This window comes from Papio anubis, chromosome 9 (assembly GCF_008728515.1).
Source record: "Papio anubis isolate 15944 chromosome 9, Panubis1.0, whole genome shotgun sequence".
NCBI lineage: Eukaryota > Metazoa > Chordata > Mammalia > Primates > Cercopithecidae > Papio > Papio anubis.
Window position 1 is genome coordinate 44,559,120 of NC_044984.1, and position 19,836 is coordinate 44,578,955.

Genomic DNA, 19,836 nt, shown 5'->3' on the forward strand with positions numbered 1-19,836 from the left:
CAGTGGCGTAATCTCTGCTCACTGCAACCTCAACCTCCTAGCTCAAGTGATCCTCCCACCTCAGCTTTCCTAGTACCTGTGACTATAGGTGTGTGCCATCATGCCCAGCTAATTTTTGTATTTTTTTGTAGAGATGGGGTTTCACCATATTGCTCAGGCTGGTCTCAAGCTCCTGGGCTCAAATGATCCTCCTGCCTCAGCCTCCCAAAGTGTTGGGATTATAGGCACAAGCTACCATGCCCGGTTGAGTTTGTCCTTTATTATGTAGATAGTAGCGTGTCCTAGACAGTTTTTAAGTAAGATCTATGGAAAAATTTCTTTAGGAGCACTTGAAAATATAGAGGGTCTACAGAAATGACATAGAGAAGATAGAAGCCTGAACCAAATCAGAGCAGGGGGATGAACCGAAGTAAAGTTGGGGAAGGAGATATACCTGAGATACAATCAACCAGACTTCATTGCTTATTACATAATAATACTGACTGGTGGGGCTGGGTATGGTGGCTCACGCCTATAATCCCAGCACTTTGAGAGGCAGAGGCAGGCAGATTGCTTAAGGCCAGGAGTTCGAGACCAGCCTGGCCAAAATGCTGAAACTCCGTCTTTACTAAAAATAAAAAAAATTAGCCAGGTGTTGTGGCGCACACCTGTAATCCCAGCTACTTGGGAGGCTGTGGCAGGAGACTCACTTGAACCCAAGAGGGGAAGGTTGCAGTGAGCTGGGATTGTGCCATTGCACTCCAGCCTGCACAACAGAGTGAGACTCAGTCTCAAGAAACAAAAACAACAACAACAACAAAAAATTTGACCCAGCAATCCCATTACTGAGTATATACCCAAAGGATTATAAGTCATTCTACTATAAAGATACAGGCACACGTATGTTTATTGTGTGCACACTGATCATTTGCAATAGCAAAGACTTGGAACCAACCCAAATGCCCATCAATGATAGCCTGTATAAAGAAAATGTGGCACATATACACCATGGAATACTATGCAGCCATAAAGATGAGTTCATGTCCTTCGCAGGGACATGGATGAAGCTGAAAACCATCATTCTCAGCAAACTAATACAAAAACAGAAAACCAAACACCGCATGTTCTCACTCGTAAGTGGGAGTTGAACAATGAGAACACTTGGACACAGGGAGGAGAACATCACACACCGGGGCCTGTCTGGGGGTGGGGGGTTAGGGGAGGGATAGCATTAGGAGAAACACCCAATGTAGATGATGGATTGATGGGTGCAGCAAACCACCATGGTACGTATATACCTATGTGACAAACCTGTACATTCTGCACATGTACCCCGGAACTTAAAGTATAATTTTTAAAAAAAAAGTGACTGGTATTACCATAGTGTTTTACAATTTTCAACATTTTTTCACATCCATTATCTAATTAGATCTTTACAACACTATACAATGGAGATATTATCATTATCCTTATCTTATAGATGAGAAGGCAGATTTTAAAAAGTGAAGTCATATGAACAAGATCACCTAGTGAGTAAGTGGTATCCCTGGCTCTGAACCCAGGCTTTGTTTCAGAATCCCATGCCATCTGATTATCTAACGAGAACTGAGGAAGTAAAGAAGACTGAAGAGTTTAGGACAGGTTAAGGATGCCCTACCTTTAGTCTCTAGGGAAGCTCTTAGGTCAACTGCTTCCCTCTCCTTACTGATAGCACTTTCAAACTCCAGCCTCCACCCCTGTCCTACCCATCGAAGAAGCTTCTACATTGTCCCTACCTCCTAGTCTAGCGCCTAGTCTTTAGAAACACACACCTCCTCTCCCCATCTCTTTCCTAGGAAGGTGTGGGAGAAGCGTGAACACAGATATTTAAGAGTTTTACTTAATAATTTGCCCTAGCAAATTATTACAGGCGGTGGCTTACACCTGTAATCTCAGCACTTTGGGAGGCTGAGGAGGGAGGACGACTTGAGCCTAGGAGTTTGAGACCACCTTGGGCAACATGGTGAAACCCCGTCTCTACAAAAAATACAAAAATGAGCTGGGCACGGTGGCATGCACCTGTGGTCCCAGCTACTTAAGAGGCTGAGGTGGGAGGATCACTTGAGCCTGGGAGGTCTAGGCTGCAGTGAGCCATGACTGCACCACTGCACTCCAGCCTGGGGGACAGCAGAGATCCTGTCTCAAAAAATAGTAATAAAATAAAATAGAATGCTCTTCTCCTTCTTTGCTGGCCAATTCCTACTCATCTGTTAAAATCAAGCTTAGAGGTTACCTCTTTGATGACATCCTACCAAGTCTGATTGAGAACATCTCTGTGAGCATATAGTATTCTAACATATCTCTATCATCATACCATGAAATCATCAGGTCATGTAAGCTCTTTCAGGGAAGATAGGTATTCTTGATATCTAGCTATAGCACCCACTCCATGTCTGTTACATGCTTGTTGAACAAATGAATGCATTTCCACAATCCCATTTTTCCCATGATAGAAGATGTTTTGTTCTTTTTTTTTTTTTTTTTTTTTTTTTTTTTTTTTGAGACAGAGTTACTCTGTGGCACAGGCTGGAGTGCAGTGGCATGATCTCAGCTCACGGCAACCTCCACTTCCAGGGTTCAAGCGATTCTCATGCTTCAGCCTCCTGAGTAGCTGGGATTACAGGCATGTGCCACCAGGCCTGGCTAATTTTTGTATTTGTTTTTAGTAGAGATGGAGTTTCACGATGTTGGCCAGGCTGGTCTCAAACTCCTGGCCTCAAGTGAACCGCCCACCTTGGTCTCCCAAAGTGCTGGGATTATAGGAATGAGCCACTGTGCCCAGCTGAAGATGTTGGATTCTTTATCATTCCTCCCAGATACATCCTGACTGCATGTATCACTCAGGATAGTTGGAGGGGATTTGGTGCAGAAAACAGAAACCCCTGCAACTATCTTAGGGATACAAAGAATTAAGTGCTTACAAAATCCTTCAGAAAGTCTAGAGGAGCGGCCGGGCACGGTGGCTCATGCCTGTAATCCCAGCACTTTGGGAGGCCGAGGCAGGTGGATCACGAGGCCAAAAGATGGAGATCATCCTGGCCAACATGATGAAACCCTGTCTCTACTAAAAATACAAAATTTAGCTGGGTATGGTGGTGCACGCCTGTAGTCCCAGCTACTCGGGAGGCTGAGGCAGGAGAACCTCTTGAACCCAAGAGGCAGGGGTTTCAGTGAGCCTAGATCATGCCACTGCACTCCAGCCTGGTGACAGAGCAAGACTCCGTCTCAAAAAAAAAAAAAAAAAGAAAGAAAGAAAAAGAAAGTCTAGAGGAGCTAGCTTTGGGTTGAAACTCCAAGAATAACCACCGGAACATGGTAAGGGAAGCTGCTACCTCTACCACTGTCAGGGAGGGTGAAGCACCTGAAAGTCTCCACTAATTGGGTTTAAGAATAAGGGGCTGCAGCTGTGATCCAGGGAGCTGGCAGCTGTATCAGGACATTGCCACTGCTAACTCTGATGCAACCACCTCTCAATATTTGCAAAGCTAGAGACCTAACAGTATCACTGCAATAGAAACATGACACTTCTCTACAACCTTGCTTGGCCAGGAGAAATAGTCAAAGTAGCAGGGTGATGGCCTTTGTCTCACTTTTACATTCTATTATATATATTTTTTGAGACAGAGCCTCACTCTGTCATCTAGGCTGGAGTGCAGTGGCGCAATCACAGCTCACTACAGCTTTGAACTCCTGGGCTCACACAATCCTCCCACCTCAGCCTCCCAAGTAGCTGGGACTACAGACATGTACCACCACACTGGCTAATTTATAAAAAAAAAAAAAAAAAAAAAAAGTTTGTAATACAGGGTCCCATTGTGTTGTGCAGGCTGGTTTCAAACTCCTGGGCTCAAGCAACCATTCTGCCTCAGCCTCCCAAATTACTAGAATTACAGGTATGAGCCCAGCCTCACTTCTGCATTCGAAATCTCACCCAAGTACATGTGATTGGCTGTAAGGCATTCTGAGACATACAATCCTTAGCTTTTTAGCCTCTTCAGGAAAGTATGCTAAAAGGAGATGAAAATGGATGCTGAATGCTAACCAATCATATCTACCACATTGCTTGTCTGAAAATCCACCCAACTGTCTTACCATCCACAACTGAATCTCTTCCTCTACACCTACACCCCTTGCCCAGTACCTGCCTCAGTGGCTGGTTTAGTCTCTGATTCTTGCCCTTAGTCAGCTCCTTCAGGCTACAGTTTGATATTTTCTGCAACTTGGTTTAGGCAAAATGTCTTAGCTACGATTCCAGAAGCACAATCCGTAAAAGAGCAATTGATACATTGGACTCTATCAGAATTAAAAATTAATACTATTTGAAAACTACTGTTAGGAGAACTAAAAACAAATCGCAAGCTAGGACCGGGAGGAAATATTGCAAATCACCTATCTGACAAAGGATTTGTATCCAGAGTATATAATGAACTCTCAAAACCTGCCTGGGCACAACGGCTCACGCCTGTAATCCCACCACTTTGGTGAGGCTAAGGCAGGCGAATCACTTGAGGTCAGGAGTTCGAGACTGGCCTGGCCAACATGATGAAACCTCGTCTCTATTAAAAAATTCAAAAATTAGCTGGGGGTGGTGGTGCGCGCCTGTAATCCCAGCTACTCGGGAGACTGAGGCGGGAGAATCACTTGAACCTGGGAAGTGGAGGTTGCAGTGAGCTGAGATTGCACCAATGCACTCCAACCTGAGTGACAGAATGAGACTCCATCTCAAAAAAGAAAAAGAAAACAAACACCCAACTCAATAGCAGCAGGTATTAAGCAGCCTCTGCAAAAAAGAAAAGAAAAAAGAAAAAAAGAAAAAGAAAAGAATAAACAAAGAGCTCAATTAAAAATGGGTGCTTTTTCGTCTGGGCTGCCAACATGCCATGCAGACTGAGGAAGACCCGGAAATTACGGGGCCACGTGAGCCACGGCCACCGCCGCATAGGCAAGCACCGGAAGCACCCCGGAGGCTGCGGTAATGCTGGTGGTCTGCATCACCACTGGATCAACTCCGACAAATACCACCCAGGCTACTTTGGGAAAGTTGGTATGAGGCATTACCACTTAAAGAGGAACCAGAGCTTCTGCCCAACTGTCAACCTTCACAAATTGTGGACTTTGGTCAGTGAGCAGACACGGGTGAATGCTGCTAAAAACAAGACTGGGGCTGCTCCCATTATTGATGTGGTGCGATCGGGCTACTACAAAGTTCTGGGAAAAGGAAAGCTCCCAAAGCAGCCTGTCATCGTGAAGGCCAAATTCTTCAGCAAAAGAGCTGAGGAGAAGATTAAGGGTGTTGTGGGGGCCTGTGTCCTGGTGGCTTGAGGTCACATGGAGGGAGATTCATTAAATGCTGACTACTTTAAAAAAAAAAAAAATGGGTAAGAAAAAAAAAAAATTCGGCCAGACACAGTGGCTCATGCCTATAATCTTGGCACTCTGGGAGGCCAAGGCTGGAGAATTGCTTGAGTTGCTTAAGTCCAGGAGTTGAGGACCAGACTGGGCAAAAATGGAATCCCATCTCTATAAAAAAATTAAAAATAAAGTTAGCCAGGTCCATGGCACACACCTGTAGTCCCAGCTACTCAGGAGGCTGAGGTGGGAGGATCACTTGAGTCCAGGAGTTTGAGACTGCAGTGAGCCATGATTGTACCACTTTACTCTAGCCTGGACAACAAAGTGAGACCCAGTCTCAAAAAATGATAGCAATTTTTCAAAAATTAAGTCTAAAATAAAGGCTGAGCGTGGTGGCTCACGCCTGTAATCCCAGCACTATGTGAGGCCGAGGCGGGTGGATCACGAGGTCAGGAGTTCGAGACCAGCCTGGCCAACATGGTGAAACCCCATCTCTACTAAAAATATGAAAAATTAGCTGGGCGTGGTGGTGGGTGCCTGTAGTCCCAGCTACTTGGGAGGCTGAGGCAGAAGAATCACTTGAACCTGGGAGGCGGAGGTTGCAGTGAGCCGGGATCGCACCATTGCACTCCAGACCGGGAGACGGTACGAGACAGCATCTCAAAAAATAAATAATAATAATAATTTTTAGCAGAGACAAGAGTTGCCAAGGTGGTCTCGAACTCCTGGCCTCAAGTGATCTCCCTGCCTGGGCCTCCTAAAGCTCTGAGTTTAAAGATATGAGCCACTGTGTGGGCCTAGAGCATTTTTCATATACGTATTTGCCACCTGTACATCTTTTTTTTTTTTTGAGATGGAGTCTCACTCGATCGCCCAGGCTGGAGTGCAGTGGCATGATCTCAGCTCACTGCAACCTCTGCCTTCCGGGTTCAAGGATTCTCTTGCCTCAGACTCCTGAGTATTTGGGATTACAGGCACGTGCTACCACGCCCAGCTAATTTTTGTATTTTTAGTAGAGACTGGGTTTCACCATGTTGGTCAGGCTGGTCTCAATCTCCTGACCTCGTGATCTGCCCGCCTCACCTCCCAAAGTGCTGGGATTACAGGCATCAGCCACCACGCCTGTCCACCATCTGTACATCATCTTTGGTAAGGTGTCTGTTAAGGTATTTGGCCCATTTTAAATTTTTTATTTTATCTTCTTTCAGATCAAGTAAACAAAATGGCCCATTTTTTAAAAATAGGATAGTTTGTTTCCGTATTGTCAAGTTTTAAGAGTTTTTTGTTTATTTTGGTTAATAGTACTTATGTCTTTTGCAAATATTTTCTCCCAGTCTGTAGCTTAATTTTTCGTTCTCTTGACAGTGTCTTTTGCAAAGCAGAAAATTTTCATTTTAATAAAGTCAACCTTTATCAATAATTTCTTTCATAGGATTATACCTTTGGTGTTATATCTAAAAAGGAATCACCAAACCCAATGCCATCTACATTTTCTCCTATGTTATCTTCTAGGAGTTTTATACTTTTGAGCATTTATACCCTTTGCCCACTTTTATGTTTGTTTGTTTTTTTTTCTTATTGATTTGTAGAAAGAACACTGTTTCAGGCCAGGCATGGTGGCTCACACCTGTAATCCCAGCACTTTGGGAGGCTGAGGTGGGCGGATCACTTGAGGTCAGGAGTTCAAGACCAGCCTGGCCAACATAGTGAAATCCTGTCTGTACTAAAAATACAAACAACAACAACAACAACAGAATAGCCGGGTGCAATAGCTGACACCTGTAATCCCAGCATTTTGGGAGGCTGAGGCAGGTGGATCACCTGAGGTCAGGAGTTCAAGACCAGCCTGGCCAACATGGTGAAACCCTGTCTCTACTAAAAATTAAAAAAAAAAAAAAAAAAAAGCCGGGCATGGTGGTGGGCGCCTATAATCCCAGCTACTTAGGAGGCTGAGGCAGGGAGAATCACTTGAACCTGGGAGGTGGAGGTTGCAGTGAGCAGAGAGTGTGCCACTGCACTCCAGCCCAGGCAACAGAACAAGACTCTGTCTCAAAACAAAAATAAATTAGCTGGGCACGTGGCATGTGCCTCTAATCTCAGCTACTCAGGAGGCTGAGGGAGGAGAATTGCTTGAACCCTATAGGGGGAGGCTGCAGTGAAGTGAACTGAGATCGGGCCACTGCACTCCAGCCTGGGCGACAGAGTGAGACTCTGTCTCAAAAAACAAACAAACAAACAAAAACACTAAGAACATGAATAGACAATTCTCAAAAGAAGATACACAAATGGCCAAAAAAAAATATAAAAATTGTTCAACATAGGCCGGGCACGGTGGCTCAAGCCTGTAATCCCAGCACTTTGGGAGGCCAAGACGGGCGGATCACGAGGTCAGGAGATCGAGACCATCCTGGCTAACATGGTGAAACCCCGTCTCTACTAAAAAATACAAAAAAAACTAGCTGGGCGAGGTGGCGGGCGCCTGTAGTCCCAGCTACACAGGAGGCTGAGGCAGGAGAATGGCGTAAACCTGGGAGGCGGAGCTTGCAGTGAGCTGAGATCCGGCCACTGCACTCCAGCCTGGGCGACAGAGCAAGACTCCGTCTCAAAAAAAAAAAAAAAAAAATTGTTCAACATCACTAATTATCAGGGAAATGCAAATCAAAACCACTAATTATCAGGGAAATGCAAATCAAATCCACTAATTATCAGGGAAATGCAATACCACCTTACTCCTGCAAGAATGGCCATAATCAAAAAATCAAAAATAACAGATTTGGCATGGATGTGGTAAAATGGGAACACTTTTACACTGTTGGTTGAATACAACCACTATGGAAAACAGTGTGGAGAGTCCTTAAAGTGCTAAAAGTAGATCTATCATTTGATCCAGCAAACCCACTCCTGGGTGTCTACTCAGATGAAGTCATTATATGAAAAAGATACTGACACATACATGTTTATGGCAGCACAATTTGCAATTGCAAAAATATGGAACCAGACCAAATGCCCATCGATCAATGAGTGGAAAAAGAAAATAATACACACACACACACGCGCGCACACACACACACACCATGGAATACTACTCAGCCATAAAAAGGAACTAAATAATTTTATTTGTAGCAACCTGGATGGAATTGGAGACCATTATTCTAAGTGAAGTAACTCAGGAATGGAAAATCAAACATCGTTATATTCTCCCTCATAAGTGGGAGCTAAGCTTTGAGGATACAAAGGCAGAAGAATGACACAGTTGGACTTTGTGGACTCGGGAAAGGGTAGGACAGGGGTGAGGGATAAAAGACTATACAGTGGTTACAATGTACACTGCTCTAGTGATGGGTGTACCAAAATCTCAGAAATCACCACTAAAAAACTTATTCATGTAACCAAATACCACCTATTCCCCCAAAACCTATTGAAATAAAAAATAAATAAATACAATTTTTTTTTTTTTTTTTTTTTTTTTTTTTTTTTTGAGACGGAGTCTCGCTGTGTCGCCCAGGCTGGAGTGCAGTGGCGCGATCTCGGCTCACTGCAAGCTCCGCCTCCTGGGTTCACACCATTCTCCCGCCTCAGCCTCCGAGTAGCTGGGACTACAGGCGCCCGCCACCTCGCCCGGCTAGTTTTTTGTATTTTTAGTAGAGACGGGGTTTCACCATGTTAGCCAGGATGGTCTTGATCTCCTGACCTCGTGATCCACCCGCCTCGGCCTCCCAAAGTGCTGGGATTACAGGCTTGAGCCACCGCGCCCGGCCATAAATACAATTTTTAAAAAAGATAGTACACTGTTTCAATATATATGCAACCCCAAACTTGGTGGCATAAAACAACAACCATTTTATTTGGCTCATAGATTTTACGCAACAGGAATTTGGACTGGGCACAGCAGGGTATCAGCTGGAGGGACTCAGATGACCAGAATAATCTGGAGTCTCTTTCATTCACATGTGTAGCATCTGGGCTAGGATGACTCAAAAGCTGGGTTTAGTTGGGATTGTTGACCTGAGCACCTAAAGATGGCCTCTTCAAGTGGCTTGGGCTCACAAGTTCATGGCTGGGTTCTAAGAGGAAGTATCCTAAGAACAAGCATGTTCCAAGAGACTTAGGCAGAAACTGAATAGCTTTTTATGACACAACCATGGAAGTCACACAGCATCACTTATTCTGTAGTCTGTTCATTGAAACAGCCACAAATTACCCACCTTCATGGAGAGAGGATATGGACTCAACTTCTCAATGAAATCTATGTCAAAGCATTGAAGATCATGTTTAAAAAACCACCTTGTGGGGGCCGGGCCTGTAATCCCAGCACTTTGGGAGGCCGAGAAGGGTGGATCACGAGGTCAGGAGATTGAGACCATCCTGGCTAACACGGTGAAACCCCGTCTCTACTAAAAAATACAAAAAAAAAAACTAGCTGGGCGAGGTGGTGGGCGCCTGTAGTCCCAGCTAGTCGGGAGGCTGAGGCCGGAGAATGGCGTGAACCCGGGAGGCGGAGCTTGCAGTGAGCTGAGATCTGGCCACTGCACTCCAGCCTGGGCGACAGAGCGAGACTCTGTCTCGGGAAAAAAAAAAAAAAAAAAAATCTTGTTTGCCTGAGGTCAGGAGTTCGAGACAAGCCTGGCCAACACGGTGAAACCCCGTCTTGCCAGGCGCAGTGGCTCATGCCTGTAATCCCAGCACTTTGGGAGGCCAAGGCGGGTGGATCACGAGGTCAGGAGATCGAGACCATCCTGGCTAATACGGTGAAACTCCGTCTCTACTAAAAAAATACAAAAAAAAATTAGCCGGACTTGGTGGCGGGCGCCTGTAGTCCCAGCTACTCCGGAGGCTGAGGCAGGAGAATGGTGTGAACCCAAGAAGCGGAGCTTGCAGTGAGCTGAGATGGCGCCACTGCACTCCAGCCTGGGTGACAGAGCAAGACTCCGCCTCAAAAAAAAAAAAAAAAAGGAACCCCGTCTCTACTAAAAATACAAAAATTAGCCAGGCATGGTGGCGGGCACCTGTAATCCCAGCTACTCGGGAGGCTGAAGCAGGGGAATCACTGGAACCTGGGAGGCAGAGGTTGCAGTAAGCCAAGATCGCACCACTGCACTCCAACCTGGGTGACAGAGTAAGACTCTGTCTCAAAAAAAAAAAAAAAAAGAAAGACAATAACAAATGTTGGCAAGGATTTGGATGGAGAAAGAATAATCCACATCCTGTTAGAGGGAATGTATGTAAATTGGTATAGCCACTATAGAGAACAGTATGGAGATTCCTTAAAAAAATTAAAATAGAGCTACCCCATATGACCCAGCAATTTGAAATCTTTTTTGTGTGATATAAGTATAGCTACTACTGCTGGCTTATACATCCAAAAGAAAAGAAATCAGTGTATTGAAGAGATATCTGCACTCCCATATTTATTGCAGCACTATTCACAATAGCCAAGATATGAAATCAACTTAAGTGTCCATCAATAGACGAGTGAAAAAAGAAAATGTGGTACTAATACACAATGTAATATTATCACATCATAAAAAGAACGAAATTTTATTATTTGCAACAACATGGATGGAACTAGAGGACATTATGTAAAATGAAATAAACCAGACACAGAAAGACAAAAAATAAATAACTGAATAAAACCATCTCAAATGTGGCTTCTAATTCTACTGCTGAGAGAGTAACCAGGACTGGGAACAATTGAGGTACAGCATTTTATATGCATAGTCAAAAGATGTTTATTATCTGTAGGGCATTGTTTAGAAATTTGCTCTACTATTTAATTAGTGATAAATGATTAGTAAACATGTTTATCAGTGTAAAACTCATAGAATGACAAAAACAAAACAAAACAAAACAAAACAAAACAAAAAAACCTACCTCAAACAGTTTTAATTTCCAGAAGTATGCTTTCCCCCATTTGGGGGAAGCATTAGCCTTCCAAGTATTTTATTTTTTCCATTTGAAAAATCAGTGTAAAAAACTGCAGTTGATGGCAACTCCATCATTCTAGGTGTTCAAGTGGTGGCTGTAAATATTTTCTTAGATTCTTTGATATCCCACCTTCAAAAGGTATAGTCTAATTCCCTTCCCTTCGAAAGTAGACAAAACTCAGTAATGGAAACAGGGCCAGTCTTACAGTGTGTGGGTCCCCAGGCAAATTTTTTTTTATGAGATCCCATCTATATAAATGATTTGATTTAAACTGTATTACATTCTTAGATATGACACATAAAGCTCAAGCAGCACAGATTTTATCAAGCAACCAAAGAAAATGGATAAATTGGATTTCATCAATATTAAAAATGTTCTGGCTGGGCTCAGTGGCTCACGCCTGTAATCCCAGCACTTTGGGAGGCCAAGATGAGGGGATCACAAGGTCAGGAGTTCGAGGCCAGCCTGGTCAATATGGCGAAACCCCGACTGTATTAAAAATACAAAACAAAGGCTGGGCACAGTGGCTCACGCCTGTAATCCCAGCACTTTGGGAGGCCGAGGTGGGTGGATCATGGGGTCAGGAGATCGAGACCATCCTGGCGAACACGGTGAAACCCCATTTCTACTAAAAATACAAAAAAAAAATTAGTCGGGCGTGATGGTGGGCGCCTGCAGTCCCAGCTACTTGGGAGGCTGAGGCAGGAGAATTGCTTGAACCTGGGAGGCGGAGGTTGCAGTGAGCCAAGATTGCGCCAGTGCACTCCAGCCTGGGTGACAGAGCAAGACTCCATCTCGGGGGGGAAAAAAAAAAAAAAAAAAAAGGGCCAGGCCCAGTGGCTCACGCCTGTAATCCCACCACTTTGGGTGGCTGAGGCAGGCGGATCACGAGGTCGGGAGATCAAGACCATCCTGGCTAACACGGTAAAACCTTGCCTCTACTAAAAATGCAAAAAATTAGCTGGGCATGGTGGCACGTGCCTGTAGTCCCAGCTACACAGGAGGCTGAGGCAGGAGAATAGCTTGAACCCAGGAGGTGGAGGTTGCAGTGAGCCGAGATTGTGCCACTGCACTCCAGCCTGGGCAACAGAGTGAGACTCTGTCTCAAAAAAAAAAAAAAAAAAAAAAAAAAGTTCTCATTTCAAAGAATCACTAAGAAGAACTTAAAAAACATCCCATGGAATGGGAGAAAAATATTTGCAAGCTATACATCTGATAAGTATCCAGAATATGTAAAGAACTCTTAATATCTCAACAATAAAAAGACAACCCAAGTAAAAAATAATGGGCAAAAGTCTTGAATAGACATTTCTCCAAAGAAAATATACAATGGCCAATAAGATACTCAACATCGGCCGGGCGCGGAGGCTCACGCCTGTAATCCCAGCACTTTGGGAGGCTGAGACGGGCGAATCACGAGGTCAGGAGATCAAGACCATCCTGGCTAACACGGTGAAACCCCGTCTCTACTAAAAATACAAAAAAAATTAGCCAGGCGTAGTGGCGGGCGCCTGTAGTCCCAGCTACTCGGGAGGCTGAGGCAGGAGAATGGCGTGAACCCGGGAGGCGGAGCTTGCAGTGAGCCGAGATCGCGCCACGGGCACTCCAGCCTGGGCGACTGAGCAAGACTCTGTCTCAAAAAAAAAAAAAAAGATACTCAATATCATTAGTCATTAGGGAAATGCAAAGCAAAAACACAGTGACATATCACTTCATATCTAATAAGATAGCTATAAACAAAACCATGGGTAATAAGGAATGTTGGCAAGGATGTAGAGAAATTAGTGACCAGAAACTGCTGATGAGAACATAAAATGGTACAGCAACTTTGGAAAACAGGTTGGCAAGTCCTCAAAAAGTTAAATCTAAACTTATCATATGGCCAGGCACGGTGGCTCATGCCTGTAACCCCAGCACTTTGGGAGGCGAGGCAGGCAGATCACCTGAGTTTGGGAGTTCGAGACCAGCCTGGCCAACATGGCAAAACCCCGTCTCTACTAAAAATACAAAAAAATTAGCTGGGCCTGGTGGCAGGCGTCTGTAATCCCGGCTACTTGGGAGGCTGAGGCAGGAGAATTGCTTGAACCCAGGAGGCAGAAGTTGCAGTGAGCCGAGATTGCACCATTGCACTTCAGCCTTGGCGACAGTGAGACTCTGTCTCAAAAATAAAATAAAATAAAGTTACCATATGATCCAGCAACTCTACTCCTAGGTATATATCCAAAATAAATGAAAGCATATGTCCACACAAAAATTTGTACATGAATGCTCATAGCAGCATTATTCATAAAAGCCAAAAAGTGGAAATAACCCAAATATCCATCATTGGACATTTAAAGTGAGTGGACAAACTAAATGTAGTATAGTCATACAATGGAATATGATTCAGCCATAAAAAGGAATGAAATACTGATACATGCTACAACATAGATGAACTTTTAAATATTATGCTAAGTTAAAGAAGTCAGATACCAAAAGCTACATATTGTATGATTCTATGAAATTTCCAGGATAGGCAAATCTAGAGACAGAAAGGAAATTAGTAATTGTTGGGGTTGTGGAGAAAGAGAGAAGGAAATTAACCCTGCTAATGAATGGAGGGATTTTTTTGGAGCGTAATAAAAACGTTGTGAGGGCTGGGCATGGTGGCTCATGCCTGTAATCCCAGAATTTTGGGACATCAAGGCTAGAGGATTGATTGAGTCCAGGAGTTCAAGACCAGCATAGGCAACATAGTGAGACCCTGTCTCTACAAAATTAAAAAAAATTTATTTTAATTAGCCAGGTATGGTGGTGCACACCTGTAGTCCCAGCTACTTGGGAGGCTGAGGTGGGAGGATTGCTTGAGCCCAGGAGGTCAAGGCTGCAGTAAGCCATTATTGTACCACTGTACTCTAACCTGGGCAACAGAGCGACTCCCTGTCTCAAATATTTTAATGTTAAAAATATTTTTAAAATGAAAATAAGGTTCTGGAATTAGTGGTGATTGCACAATCTTGGGAATATTCTAAAAATGACTAAAACGTACACTTTAAAAGGGTGAATTTCACATTGGGAGGCTGAAACAGGAGGATCACTTGAGTCCAGGAGTTGGAGACCAGCCTGGGCAACATGGCGAGATCCCATCTCTACAGAAAAAAAAAAAAAAATGTTTTGTTTTGTTTTTGAGATGGAGTCTTGCTCTGTCGCCAGGCTGGAGTGCAGTGGCACCATCTCGGCTCATTGCAACCTCTGACTCCCTGGTTCAAACGATCCTCCTGCCTCAGCCTCCCAAGTAGTTGGGATTACAGGCACACTCCACCACGCCCAGCTAATTTTTGTATTTTTAGTAGAGATGGGGTTTTGCCATGTTGGCCAGGATGGTCTCAATCTCCTGACCTCGTGATCCATTCGCCTCAGCCTCCCAAAGTGCTGGGATTACAAGTGTGAGCCACTGCGCCTGGCCAAAAAAAAAAAATGTTTTAAATTGCAAGGCATGGTGGTACACACCTGTGGTTCCTGCTACTCGGGAGGCTGTGGCAGGAGGATTGCTAGAGCCCAGGAGTTCAAGGCTGCAGTGAGCCATGTTTGCACCACTGCACTCCAGCCTGGGTGACAGAGCGAGACCCTACCTCAATTAAAAAAATAATTGGGCCGGTAATTTATAATAATTAAACAATAAATGGTATTTTTTTTTTTTTTTTTTTTTCCTGAGACAGACTCTCACTCTGTCACCCAGGCTGGGGGTAGAGTAGCACAATCTTGGCTCATTGCAATCTCCACCTACTGGGTTCAAGTGATTCTTGTGCCTCAGCCATCTGAGTAACAGGGATTACAGGTGTGTGCCACCATGCCCAGCTAATTGTTGTATTTTTAGTAGAGATGGGGTTTCACTACATTTTCCAGGCTGGTCTCAAACTGCTGGCCTCAAGTTATCCACTCACCTTGGCCTCCCAAAGTGCTGGGATTACAGGTGTGAGCCAATACACCTGGCCTAATTGGTAAATTTTATGATACGTGAATTATGTCTCAATTTTTAAATGTATTACAAATACATTTTAAATATTTTAAATGTATTAAAAAATTATAAATGTAAACAAAAGTTTATGAGGCTATGTGAAGCATAATGACATATAGCAAAATGATATATCAATGAAGACTTAGAATAATGGGTAGAAAAGAGGTATCAGCTTATTGTCCATATCAGAGCATATGATGATTCTTCATAGTGTGCAGGTACCACCTTTTCTTGTTCAGGTCCAAAAATCATGTTCTTCATGTTCTTTATTGTCAAATGTGCCATTCCTGGCTAATTTTATATCTCCCACCAAGAGAAAAAGGTAGTAACTCTGTTATTATAATTCCATGGGTCTTTGGGACCTGTTTGTATTGAAACAATATAGACATTTTTGTTTCTGGAGTTCCTTAATACTCTTGGTTACAACATTATTCATGATACATTATTCATGATGTTGTCCATGACTCTCTCAAAAATTATTATTGTATTTTCTTTTAAATTTTTTATTTTATTTCATGTTATTTTATTACTGTGTTTTCTTGATTATGATCACAAATGCAAGTCTTATCCAGAGAATGCCCAAAAATGTGAACAATAATTTGTTTTATGGTCATGTTAAATTTTCACTCAGAATTTTATGTAATAAACATAGAGCATCACTTCTTCTAACCCTATCTTCTTTTGCACACTTTAAACCATAATTACAACATTCCTAGACTATCAGTTATTTGAATGTTGACCACATCCCTATCTTTTGGACACCATCAACAACAGGGAAGATGTGTGAAGGGCCCACAGGTGCAGCAAGAGGAGTGATCCCATTCCTGCATGCCTCATTTGGCATGACTTAAGACAAACATGGAGGGAGCATTGCATCACCACATCAGTCAGAAGCAAAAGAAGACATCGGTTGGAAAGGGCTCTTTGGCACTGTGTAGCAACAATACCAAAATCATTCATCTTGGAGGAGAAAGGTTATACTACCCCGGGAGGACTGCCTGACACCTGTCATGGAATCTTCTGTGGGGGTGGGGTAACTACCCTGGGTGCGAGTGATGGGGCAGAAGGGAGATGGCATGCAGTCATACACGGAATAAAAGATGTCTGCTACCACCCTGTAGTCCTCAGTTGCTGTGGACCACCAGCAGTTCCACAGTCAGAACACTGACAAGGGAGGGCCAGCACAAGGTCCCCAACACATGGGTCATGACTGAGGGTTGGCCCTCTGAGTTCAGAGACCTGAAGGAGTTTGGCACCAAATAAGCATGTCAACACTATTCTGGAGACCCAATTTCACACTATTTTATGAAAGAACTGTGCTGGCCAGCAAGAGTGACTGACTGACTTACCTGCAAGGTGCTCTCAAATTCTTGTTTTCTTTTTTGTAGAGATGGCATCTCGCTTTGTTGCCCAGGCTGGTCTTGAACTCCTGGCTTTGAGGGATCCTCCGACCTCGGCCTCCCAAAGTGCTAGGATTACAGGCATGAGCCACCATGCCTTGCCTCAAAGATAACATAATAAATGATTATTGTTTTAAGCCACTGAGTTTTGTAGTGCTCTGTTACAAAACAGTAGATAAATAATACATATGACTAAAAACCTAGGTGTCATCCTTGACTCCTCTTTCTCTTACATCCCACATCCAATCTGCCAGCAAATTATATTGGTTTTACCTTCAATATATATCCAGAATCTACTTCCCACCACCTCCACCACTACCACTTTAGTGTGAACCTTCTAACTGTACTGCTTCTACGCTTGAATCTCCACAATTTATTTTCAAACAGCAGCCAGTGTTACTGTAAGAAGGTAAGTCATATAATATTAGTCCTCTGCTAAAAACCCTGCAGTGGTTACCTATTTTCCTTAGAAAAAAAAGCCAAGGTCCTAAGTCTTTCAAGCCCCTACATGATCTGCTCCCACTACACTACTTCTCTGACTGCATCTCCTGTCCTTCTGCCCTAATTTATACCACTGCAGCGGCACTGGCCTTCCTACTGTTCTTCACCTGTGCCAGGCATGTTTCTACTTAAGGCTTTTGCCCTTACTGTTCCTCTGTCTGAAATACTCTTTCCTTGGATCCTGCGTTGCACAATCCCTCCCTCATCTCCTCCAAGTTATTGCTCAAGTCTTACTTCCCAATGAAGCCTACCACCTCTGTAATTTCTACATGTTCATCTCTTTGAACCTTTTTTTGTTTTTTTTTTTTTTGAGACAGTCTCACTTTGTCACCCAGGCTGGTAAGATCTCGGCTCACTGCAACCTCCACCTCCTGGAATCAAGTGATGCTCATGCCTCAGCCTCTGGAGTAGCTGGGATTATAGGCTCGTGCCGCCACACCTGGCTTATTTTTGTATTTTTAGTAGAGATGGGGTTTCACCATGTTGCCCAGGCTGGCCTTGAACTCCTGACCTCAGGTGATCCACCCGCCTCAGCCTCCATCTCTCTGAACTTCCAATACTAATTATCCTACTCTATTCTACAGCACTTATACTCTAACAATACTACACAATTTACTTATTAAGCTTATTATTTAGTTTTTCTCCCTCTGTTAGAATTTAAGCTCTATGAGGGCAGTGATTTTTGTATTTTGTTCACTGATATACCCACATATGCATAAAGCAGGCACGTCGTAGGTGCTCAATAAATGAATAACCTATGTCACTAAAAACTGTGCAGGCAGAACTCTTAGCAAGTTCTTGTTCTAGGCACATAATTTAAGCCTGACAAAAGGTCAATTGAACCTTAAGTATGGCATGAAAACAGAGCTGCAGCACCTGAAAGGGCCACACTGGTACAAACGTAAAAATCTTGGGGACAGGCGTGGTGGCTCACGTCTGTAATCCCAACACTTTGGGAGGCCATGGCAGGTGGATCACCTGAGGTCAGGAGTTCAAGTCCAGCCTGGCCAACATGGTAAAACCCTGTCTCTATTAAAAATTTAAAAAATTAGCCGGCTGTGGTGGCATGCACCTGTAATTCCAGCAACTTGGGAGGCTGAGGCAGGAGAATCGCTTGAACCCGGGAGGCGGAGGTTGCAGTGATTGCGCCATTGCACTCCAGCCTGGGCGACAACTCTGTCTCAAAAGAAAAAAAAAAAGTGGCTATATGATCAGGCCAGGCACGGGGGCTCATGCCTGTAATCCCAGCACTTTGGGAGGCCAAGGTGGGTGGATCACTTGAGCTCAGGAGTTCAAGACCAGCCTGGGCTACCTAGTGAAACCCTGTCTCTACCCCACAAAAAAAAAAAAAAAAAAAAAAAAAAATTAGCCAGGCATGGTGGCGTGCGTCTGTAGTCCCAGCTACTTAGGAGGCTATAGTGGGAGAATCACTTGAACCCAGGAGGTGGAGGTTGCAGCAAGCCAAGATTGTGCCACTGCACTGCAGCCTGGGTGACAGAACAAGACCCTGTCTCAGAAAAAAGAAAAAAAAAAAAAAGAGTGGATATATGCTCTGTGGAGCCTGAAACGTATACAATTGTGGGGCTCTAAAATTATGTAATAAATTCAATATTTATTTAGAGTAAATAAACATGTAATAAAGAATTAAATGATGTCATAAAGTCAACATTTAGAATGAGAAGAATCATTGTAGATTTTGAAATACTGACAAAAACCACAGACATCACAAAGTCCAAAAGATAATAATAACTGCCTAGCAACTGCTATAAGTCTTCACCCATCTTGCATTTTTTAGTTGCATACTCTTTGCAACTAAATGACCATTTTATACCATTTTTATAGAGATGTTAGAAAGCTAAATTAGTCAAAAATAGATTTTAAATAATTGATAGTCTCGAAACTTTGTAGTATCAGCTTTCCAACTCCTTACTATAATGTCTTGCACAGGTGGTGCTTCTCGCTGACGAAAGCCCTGGGGAGAATTCCAGCCCTTTGACCTCCCTTGGCTTGGTCTCCAAAGGGGCTGCTAAGACAGCTCCGTCTGGTGGTCACTGCCCTCGTCCCCTAGCCCACCCACCCTAGTCCACCCTCAACTGCCACTTGGCCTGAGAGAGTGACCTCCATGCTGGGGACCAAGGGTCCGATGAAGAACTGGTAATACTTTTTTTTTTCCATTCCGGTGGAATGAGGTTCAGAGTATATATTAGGTTGTACTATAGCAAAAATTAGATTGTATTACAGAAAATTAACTTTTTTGGTTTTTTTGAGACGGGGTCTCGCTCTGTCTCCCAGGCTGTAGGGCAGTGGCACCGTCTCGGCTCACTGCAACCTCCACCTCCTGGGTTCAAGCGATTCTCCTGCCTTAGCCTCCCGAGTTGCTGGGATTACAGGCACGCGCCACCATGTCCGGCTAATTTTTTAAATTTTTAATAGAGACGGGGTTTTACTATGTTGGCCAGATTGGTCTCGAATTTCTGGCCTCAAGTGATCTGCCCACCTCAGCCTCCCAAAGTGCTGGGATTACAGGCGTAAGCCACCAATCCTGGCCGAAAATTAACTTCTATTAATTGCATACCTGGGTTTGCGTACTGAGAATCATACCCTGGATATTTGTATTCCTTACTGAAAAGAACTGTTCTATCT

At 43.8% G+C, this 19,836-nt stretch overlaps 1 protein-coding gene across 1 annotated transcript; it reads left to right on the forward strand.

Annotated features, from left to right (window-relative positions):
* The first annotated feature begins 4,871 nt into the window (after positions 1-4,871).
* On the forward strand, positions 4,872-5,414 carry LOC100998078 (60S ribosomal protein L27a). The gene has a single exon (XM_003906345.4). It carries the CDS (start codon positions 4,894-4,896, stop codon positions 5,338-5,340), a length of 447 nt encoding a protein of 148 aa, XP_003906394.1. The 5' UTR covers positions 4,872-4,893; the 3' UTR covers positions 5,341-5,414.
* The last annotated feature ends 14,422 nt before the right edge of the window (positions 5,415-19,836 follow it).

What these genes read in the sequence shown, in the direction of transcription:
- LOC100998078 (XM_003906345.4), top strand. Translation starts at nt 4,894, where the DNA reads ATGCCATGCAGACTGAGGAAGACCCGGAAATTACGGGGCCACGTGAGC.